The sequence below is a fragment of the Coffea arabica genome, chromosome 1e (genome assembly GCF_036785885.1).
Source record: "Coffea arabica cultivar ET-39 chromosome 1e, Coffea Arabica ET-39 HiFi, whole genome shotgun sequence".
In the NCBI taxonomy this organism is placed as follows: domain Eukaryota; kingdom Viridiplantae; phylum Streptophyta; class Magnoliopsida; order Gentianales; family Rubiaceae; genus Coffea; species Coffea arabica.
The window spans coordinates 3,134,791-3,144,609 of NC_092311.1; the positions used below are offsets into that span (position 1 = coordinate 3,134,791).

A 9,819-nucleotide genomic window follows, 5' to 3' on the forward strand; every position below is an offset into this window, starting at 1 on the left:
TTGGATTTTCTCATGATTGACCACCCATTTGCAAATGCTCATGGTTGGCGTGGGCCAACAGGCATGGCCTGGGAAAAAGTGCATAGCTTAATATCAGCCCAGTAACTTATGGGCTGTTGTTTACAAAACATGACGGCATATCTTCCACTTGAATACTTATTCACTTTCTTTTCATCTTTTGTGTTAATTTGATCTTTGTTTAGATTGTCTTTATTCACACAAATCCAATATAGTACGTGCCATAGGATTCAAAGAAAACGAACAATCGAAAACTACTATGGTGAGAACATGCTTACCAAACTATAAAAGCACTATACAAGCAGATATTAATTTTAAGCTCAAAAAATTCTCTCTCCCAGGTGGCAACGTGGCTGAACAGAATTTAATCATTTGTAGATCACAATTAGGCATTTCGATATGTCTTACCACCTTGAGAGCTTATGCACTCTTAGAGATTCAGGCACTCAACAAGTTAAATGAAGATTTTTTGATCAGTTGATTCTTTGACTTAATGGCTCAATATATGTTAACGTGATCAATTAGGTGGGAAGAATGGACAACGAGATGCTTCATATTTTACCCCACTGACCATAGATTTGGCTTCGCCACTGCTACTGGCTAATGGTTAGAAAGGTAGATATGTTGAATACATTCTTTGCTATCAGTCTCAGTATTTAATTACGAAAGGGAATAATTCAGTTTGAGGAACAACCAAATTCAGCAATCAAACGAAATTTTTTGTTGGGCTCTTTCATGATTTATTGAGCTTACCGACTTTCTCTTTCAAGTAACATTCGTTTTGGTTGGTATCAATGCAAAATCAAGTAATCATCATACGCAACCAACTGACTAACACCCTTAAGCGGGATTACCTTTGAGATGTCCTTTAAAATTTTCAAAGTTTCAGGAATAGGAAAATAGAAATGTTGTTTTAGAGTTTTGGCACAGCTTGTGTGACTGAAGAACGTTAAAATATGGTTTGCTCCTTTAACGAAATTGAATATGGAGTTGCACAAATATTAAGAGTACTACGTATTCTTTGGGATGGTTTAAGGGTGAATTCAAACTTGCACTGTTAGGCACCGTTTGGATTGAGGGAATTGGAGGGAAAGCAAAGGAGAAGAATTGGAGGGATTTGATTTTTGTTGTTTGGATGGACTTTTGAGGAGAGAAAGGAAAGGATAAGAGGGAAAGACTCTAGTTATTTTATTGAGTTAGTTTCCACCCAAAAATGGGCAAAAACGGAGGAGATGAAACTAAATCAATTAAAATAATTAAAACTTTTTAAACGATAATTTATTTTTTATCTTTTCCAGTGAATTAACACTTGCATGTCCACTTTGTGTTATCTGTTTCGGTTGCAACAGTTTTACTATTAGCTACATATTGTTATATTCATGGAAATTTTTTTATTGATTTTTTTTTTAAAGTGAGACGTCTTGAAGACAATCCCTCACATCTTACCACTCAACCCAATTCTCTCCTGTTATACTCTTGAAAATTGACCTTACAGTATCTAGTTAATCTCTCTATCAATTAAACTGAATTTTGGGACAAAATATTTAGGGTGAAAACAATGAGATAAGAAGAGCCCGATTTTTTTTTATGGGAATATTCTAAACTTTACAAGAGTGAAGGGAAAAGAGGAGGAATTGTCAGTCGGATCAAGAATTTTACAGATCATCTGACTAATATCCCTACTAGTTAAATTGGATCTTAAGGATTCTGCGTGTGTGTGTGTCTATATATGTATGTATATATATATATATATATATATATATATGTATGTGCATGCGTGTCTATACACACACTACTGTATATTCCTGTAAATTATGCAAATTGACACGCAACAACTAAAAATGTAAATAACGTGATTTATATTAATTAATTAAGCTTGGTTTAATTTTTAATAGATAATTGATATATTCTTTAACAATGTGGGTATAATACTGTATGATGTTGGAAGAAAAGTAATCTTAAACGTTGTATGATATGCTATGACATACAGCACTGGAAGAGCTAGAAAAACTTTTCAGTGGGAATGCAAATTAAAATAAATTCTTTTAGTTCTATAAATAAAAGCGAATAATATTTTGTAATAAGTTATTAGCCAATTTTTTGTATGTTGTTTTCTAAATACATTTCCAACCATTTTTTACTCTTTGAACTGACTTTTTCATCTTATTTATTAATCCATCTTCAAGGTTTCCCACTTTACAAAGCAGACTTAAGAAAAAAGATCATTTTCAATTACGTTACCCAGAGAAACCGATGCCACAAGGCAAGAAAGGCAAGAAATTGCTTTCCCCGTCCACATGGAAGACAGTAGCATCACTTCACAAAAGTCTTATCAGTGAAGAATACAAATAAGATGCATCAAATGATATTCAAATAGAAAGAAATAAAAAGTGACTACAAATGTATTTAATAAATAATATAAGAGGATATTCGAGGACTAAACTGTTTAGGGCATTAGACTTGTAATAATCATTAAAACGATGATTCAAGTCTACTATTTGTTTGTTTGATAAGAACTGTTATCAAGTTACTTAAAAATACATATGCAAATTTTATTTATGTAAAATTATTAGGTGTAAACACAAAATTTTTGTAAATCTGAACACCTAAATTAAAAGTTTTTCCTTTAGACCCTATTTGAAAACTCAATTTGATATTTAAATTTAATAGATTCAGATTTTAACATATTTAGACCGTTTGATAATAAAAAATTGGACATCTAAATTAATTATGTGGTACTAAATTTTCTAGGCAAAACTTGTTCTCAAAATTAAGTGATAAGTTATTCACTTATCATTGAATGTGATATGTACTTAAATGTATTAGATTTAATACTTAACAATTTAATAATTTAATGGATTCAGATTTCAGACTTCAGATTTCAGATTTTAATTTTATCAAAGGCACCGTTAGTTTGTGGAGGCACATTATAAATTAATAGAATACATTTAATATTTTTCTAAAAAATCTATGTCTAATGTTGAAAATTTCATTTGTCGAGTGGGGCACAGGACAATGGAGCTATCACCGGAGAATAAATCAAACAGCTCCGCCCCGCCCTGTCTCCCATATGATATCTCGGAGTAATAATATTGTCTGATGATGGAAGAAAAAAGATGAAGAACGCCCTGAGCCTTTTCACACACAAAGAAATAGTAAGCAAGCAAGCCCTGAAACAACGAAAATAGCTTCCCGTTGCACACAGTAGAAAGAGAATCAGATGAGGATGAATTTTCCAGCAACAACTATTTGTGCTGGGAGTTTCTTCAAAGATTAACGAACTTGACATGCAAGATTATTGGAATAGCAAATCGAAACAGCTTATTATTGATAATCAGCAGTAAATGACAAGGTAAAGGGAACAGCAGACTTGCAGAGACAGATGAATTTGGAACGGCTGAAACCTCAGGCAGGCCGGTTGGCCAGCTCGAACTAACCGTCTGGCCGCTCTTTTCTTAACTCGAATAGCGAAGAATTTTTCGGGCTGACATGAGTTCTTGACCTTGACTACCAGTACTGTTGAAGCTTAGAAATGATGAGGCATCTCTGAAAATTTTGCCGTCTGACAAAATAGGAAGACTGAAACGGCGGCAATCATAGATTTGGCAAAATGATTGGAAGAGAAGCAGCAGCACGATCAATGCTGGGACGAGTGGCTTCAAGAGATTAAAGAAAGGAACAATACGATTCTTTATCCAGATGCAGGTCTTCACAAAAGGGTTATTACTGAATTGTTCTCGGAGAGCATTGCCAAATTCATCAGCTGTAGACATTTGTCACCTCCGTTAGCGATGATGGATTTCCTCAAGTTAGCGAAGAGGCAGACGACTTCATCATTTTCCATTTCCCCTTTGACAATCTGAGCATTCCTTAGAATCTTCACGTCCTTCTCACCTCTTATCAATCCAGACAGGAGATAAATAAAATATTGAAATACTGACGAAAGATCGGGTGCTGAAGCTTCGAATGCCAATAGATTTCTTAACATCACCTCTGAATTTTTACCCAGTTTCAAGGTTGGGAGGAAGAATACATTCTCGGTGACATCATATACAGTACCTTGGATACCAGATGCCGGCAAAAGGCAAGTAAACGTTGTTTCACAAACGTCATGCAGTTGTGACACCGATGGAAGTAAGTTCCCTTGCAGCTCATCTTGATCAATACTAGTATTAGGACTTAAAATTTTCCGAGCATTTTCAGCCGTCGTGAGAATCAAGCCAACTTTTCCTGGCTCCTGATGACCCACAGATTTCGAGCTTTTAAACACGGCCAACAATTCATCTACCCCCAGCTTAATAGTCTCTGTTAGCCTAGACAGAACATGTTGCGTGACTGCCCATATATGCTGTGCAGCTTTCACTTTGCCATCATAAGCCCGCTTGTATGTCTCCTCTTGTAGCTCTTCCAACTCTCTATCTACTCCTAAGCAGATATCGTACACATATTGCAGAATATGATTCCCTCTGGCTTTGAACATTGCATAATCAAGGTCTGAATTCGGGTCATACTCGATTTCAATTGGAGCTATGTCGTAGCATAAGCGACACAATGCTTCTCCAATATCTTTGCCCTGGGGAACAGGATACTTGTATTGGAGGACCTTAGGGATTTCCTCCATCAACAACGTGGGGATTTGGTTCTCCAGCATCACTATATCTCCAAGAAATGATTCATCTGAGGAAGAAGTAGAAGAAGAACAATGATCAGACCGTTTCTCCGAGTAGGCTTGAACGAGATGCAGCAAGAATATGGCGTCGATGATGACAATCCAAGCCAAACTCTCTCGATCCAGATCAATACTTCTGCTGTAACAGGAACGGATCTTTGCTTCAAAAGATATTGGACAATTCTCGACTATCCTGATAAATTCCTCAATGTCTTCGATTTTCAACAAATCTTTCACTGTATCTCGCTTTTTGTTGGTCATCAGTTGGAGATCAGGGCGAAGATGATGATAAGGTCCTAGGCCGACTTTCCGAGGAGCATAAGCGTCCGGCTTTGTGTCCGACAACCTCTTAGGAACCTCAAAAACGCTAGGCCCGATATCATAGGGATGCCGGTACCGATCCTTTGTCTGTTCAGCCCAGCTCCTATGACTGCCATTGGAAGTGGAACTATTGCTACTGAAATTGGATGACATGTTCTCTCTCTTGGTTGTCAAGTTACTGTTAGCAACATATATAGATCAAAATTCGGCACTAGTTAAAGAGGAAGTTTTATCAACCTAAGGTAGACTAAGTGCCTAGGAACTTGTCCGAAGGTGTGTGTTTTTGCTGACATGTCAATTGGTGATTTGCTGAAAAGTTGTCGTCCTCCATGCGCCGTTCACGTGACCTGCTGCTTGCAATTGGGCTGTGAATTGCGTTTGTGAGCCACCGACTGTGTTTGCTTCCATGCAACCCACTAAAGAGAGTAATGATAATAGTAATTGTCCTTTTCCTTCAACCCACTTTCGCACCTTTATTTTCTTTTTCCTTTCTTTGCTTCATAAAGAAACCCATGTGGGTTTGGTAAGAATTGATTACTCCATGCTTCAGAATTCTGAACCGTCCTTTCCTCTCCTCTCAGTCCATGGTCCCTCACTCTTCAGCATCACCGAGACGCCCCTGATCTTTTCCATCTTCATGATCATCATCTCACTCTTCATTCTTCCATCTTTTTTTTTCAACATCATCTTCATCTTCTTATCTTCTATCTGTCTTGGTGAGAAGAAAAAAATAATTTGCTCCGAGCTTCTTTCTTCCTCTGCCAAAAATAATCTAGCTATTTAATTTTTTCCCTTTTTTTGAGCGAGATGAGGAGTTTAGTTGTAGCTTTTTGAGCAAACTAATGTTGTTTATTTTTTTTTACATTGCAAGATAAAAGGCCTTCAGATGTTTCTGCATCTGCTTGGTCGTCTTCCTCTCCTCTTTTTCTCTCTTATTAAATTTTTTTTTGGTCAAAAACCTCTTCTTCTTTTCACCATTTTTCTATCTATGCATGTGATAAGCAAGTGATAGAGACAAATCTGAAATCCTTTTAGCTATTGAATCTGAACATTTTGAGATTTTTCTTTCATTAAATTTTCTGTTCATGTTGTTTTCTCCTTTTACTTATCTGATCTGAACTTGACCTTTTTTTTTTTGTGATTGCAGGTGGGAAAAGTTTGTAGATTTCATGTTTTTATTTTGGTAAATTAAGTTTTGGTTGTAATTTTCCAGGTTTTCGGTATTTGAATCCTTAACAAGAAAATATTTGGTTTTTTTTTTCAGGTTTTCGGTATTTGAATCCTTAACAAGAAAATATTTGGTGCCTTCTTAGTTTTTGGGGTTTCTTTGACAAACAGCTAATAGCACTGTAAGTGATGATAGAGCCATACTAATTTAGATACTTGTTTTCAATACCTCTTCAGATCTTGCCTTTCCCTTTTCTTTTACGAGAACATCATTTATTTATTTTAGTTTACAAAAATTCCAATTTTTTTAAATAAAATTCCTGTTGATTTGGTTCTGAGAAGCTAAGATTGGCTTCTAATCGTCTAATGGGGATAACATTTTGCGAATAGTCCAAATTATAGTAGATTTACTGGTCCCTAAAATGGTTTCTATCTTTGTAGCCAATAAAAAATTTGATATGATCTATTGGTCTTTCTAGTTTCTTCATTTGTTGAAAAGGTATAGTTAATTTTTTGCAGCTGAAATAACAAGAAGATGTTAGGATTCGTTTGCATTCAGATCCCATTTTCTTAAATTATCTTTTTTTCCGTACTTTTTGTTATGTTATTAACATACATCACTACATTAAAGGCGTGAACAAATCAAGATTCAATCATTCTAAAACCAGTTCATGGAATAGTAAAATTTTCAAGTTAACAATGCTATATTTTTCCTTTTTTTTCGGCTTTTGGATTGAAGGGTGGTCACTATTGGATAGGGTTGTTCTTTAATTTTAGCGTTAGGTCCTTCATTATTTGCATGCTGCTAATACATTATTTTTGAATGGTGGATACCGTTTGAATTGTCTCATATATGTACGGTATTTATTTTTGAAACAGCTTTGAGGTTTTTTCCCCTTTTTTCTTTGTACAGACTATGATCATGTTGCGAAAAACACTTCAAATTTTTGGTGCTATTGTATTATACAAAGAACTCAATAAGTTTTACCAAATCATAGACTTATTGTGTTGTGAAAGACATTACCACTAGAGGTCATGGCTTTCTTTTTTCTTTTCATTTTACAGAATATCATTTTTTCCATAACTTTTTTAAAGCTTGTTGCTCTGTGAATGTTTTCCTTATGAATGGAAAGTACCAATTTGAGACAGTCTTCTCAGAATTTTTTGGAAGATCTTGAACCTCTGAACTCTAGGCAACCAAAATAAGATAGATAAAGCATAGCTCTTCATCAGTGAAATTTCCTATCATTTTATGTCTATGCTACCATTTTCTCTTACACTTTTCATGATTAATTTTCATATAAGTACGAATGTATAGCAGTTAGTACTAATATTTTTATGGCCAGTAATAATTCTCTGATGCATTTCTTTAACCTAGAATTCCAAAGTTTAGATGGGTTCTATAGGACAAACATAACTAAGATGTGAGAAAGTCAATTTCATGTCAGTAATTCTAAAGACTTATTTAGAGGTGCAAAGGGAGTTCAATAGTCACTTTTTTGCTTTAAGATTTTGACAATTTGCAGGGCCATTCAAATTTTAAGTTTTTTTTGTAATCTGAACTAATGTTGTCAAGAATTTCTCAGTTTGACATTTCTTGAATGGTGTATATTGGTTTATCCTTTCATTTTTTTTTTTTGCATAAATGTGTCTATTCATGAGCAATTTGCTCTTAATTTTCCTTTTGATCTGACTATTTCTTTGTGTTTCCTTTTGTTTCTTGCTAGGTTATTACAGGGATGGATGGTAATTTTTTTGGAAAAGGGTGTAACTTTCTGGCTGGAGTATTACAGCAATGAAAGCTATAAATAGACTAATTTATTTTATTTCCAATTGGGCTATGATGATATAATTTTGGTTTCTTTAGATGTATTTATGGTTTTAAATTGATTGCCATATCTTGGCGAGGCAACCCTGATGGCATTTGGCTTTCATTCTCCCCTTGAAATGCAATTGGGTCTGCAGCCATGGCGGTACTCTCATCTCTGCCTGACTTTTGCCAATAGACCTGAGCCTTACTTTAAATTATCATAATAACTGCTTAATTTAATTAAAGATTTGATCACTGATTCCTTTTTTTCCATTTGTATAATAATCTTCGGATCATGTCAATTTCTAATGTTTTTATTGGTTGTTTTCACCTTTGAAAAAATCTCTAGAGAGCTATGCCAGAAATTCTCAGGTGTGCTACCTTAGTTTGCAGTTATAGCTCGTTCATTATATGATGTTTTGCTTATGACAAAGTTTTAGCTTTTTCCTTTTGCTTTATACTATTTTCATCATGCTAGAGAAATTGCTTGATGCTTTGGTACAATTTATATAGTGACCCAAATGGACTTTTGTCAATGTGCTTTAAATTTTTTAGAAATTTTATGCTCAAGTGCAGAAACTATATGAAGTTAGAATGAAATATCTAACTAAATATCTTAAGTATTTGAGAGGTCTTGCAAGCCTGTACGTCTTAATAGAGAAGTAAATATGATATTTGATGGTTGCTTTTTATAAAAAATAGTGAATACTTTTTTACTTAAGTATACAAAGACTGGTTAGTTTGGCAAATCTATTCGGGGCCTTTCTTTTTTCCTACTTCACAACCCAAAAACATGAAAGAAAAACACCCTGTGTTGCTCACATAGTGTTATTTGGGTAGAAATTCTTTCTCCTCATTTTTTTTCTCTTTACGGCAATAGGAAGATAACATGTTCATAATGATGGCTTTTGGTAATGTTAAATTGCATGTGTTATAGCTGTTTAGTCATGACAAGGGATTAACTGAGACCTTTTTAGGTATCTGCATTTGGTTTCTTCCTTTTTTGGTCGGTTGGGTTCTGAAGAATTAGATAAATGAAGCATTTTGCTTTTTATTTTTTGTAAACTTTATTTATTGGAGAAATAGGGATGGGCATTGCTGGAGTTATGCTTCTTTCAAAGGACTGCATTTGATGGTCTATTGTGAGGATAGAGCCTTGTAAATCTTGAGCAATAATATCCGGCACTGCTATTAACGAGATTTGAGCATCTACCAGTAATGGAAGAAGCAAAATTGACCTGCAAGCACATAAAATACAAGGAATACATACAACCGCGGATGTAGATGAAATATTAGAATGAACTGGTTTAGACTGATTGGATCAAAAGCACACCCTCTCTAATCACCCTCCAAAGGTTTATGAATGGCTTTAAATTGTGAACCACTGACTAGGAAATGAATCGCATTGCTACACAGTTATAGTTCTCTTTTTTTCTTTTTAGTTAGTAGTTCAAAATCTCTTATATTTCTGCATCCATACAGGAAATAGTTTTTGTTTCATTCATTTAAACCTATTTTTACTCGACTAATTTGTTTGGTTTAATTCTTTTGTAGCTTGATTGAGCTGCACGACTATGAAGCTTAAACAATTAGTGATGGCAATTTTCTAGAAGCACTGAAATTCATGAACTTTACTCGAGATGGGTTCATGTGACGACCCCACTTCTCCCAAGGGCGAACCCAAGGGTATCGGCGGGCCGCCTGCCTAGCTCGCGCCAGGACTCAAACCTTAAAGCGATAAAAACCAGAAAATCCAAAAGAGTACCTTACATACTATATACAAATCCCAAAAAGGTTATAATTACATTCTCCAAAAGTACCTGCTCAAACTATT

At 34.9% G+C, this 9,819-nt stretch overlaps 1 protein-coding gene and 1 long non-coding RNA gene across 5 annotated transcripts; one reads left to right on the forward strand and one right to left on the reverse strand.

The window, feature by feature from the left end:
- Window positions 1-3,727: 3,727 nt before the first annotated feature.
- On the reverse strand, window positions 3,728-5,161 carry LOC113697482 (putative UPF0481 protein At3g02645). The gene has a single exon (XM_072053058.1). The coding sequence runs from the start codon at window positions 5,159-5,161 to the stop codon at window positions 3,728-3,730; it is 1,434 nt and encodes a 477-aa protein (XP_071909159.1).
- A 344-nt stretch (window positions 5,162-5,505) lies between these two features.
- On the forward strand, window positions 5,506-9,244 carry LOC113699630 (uncharacterized). 4 transcript variants are annotated; one of them, XR_011815329.1, is made up of 4 exons: window positions 5,538-5,724; window positions 6,156-6,191; window positions 6,273-6,357; window positions 7,903-9,244. It is a non-coding gene; the product is annotated as an uncharacterized lncRNA (long non-coding RNA). The 4 variants fall into 4 exon arrangements; XR_011815328.1 differs by lacking the exon at window positions 5,538-5,724 and adding an exon at window positions 5,506-5,531 and having other exon boundaries at window positions 6,156-6,357; XR_011815326.1 differs by having other exon boundaries at window positions 5,538-6,191.
- Window positions 9,245-9,819: the final 575 nt, after the last annotated feature.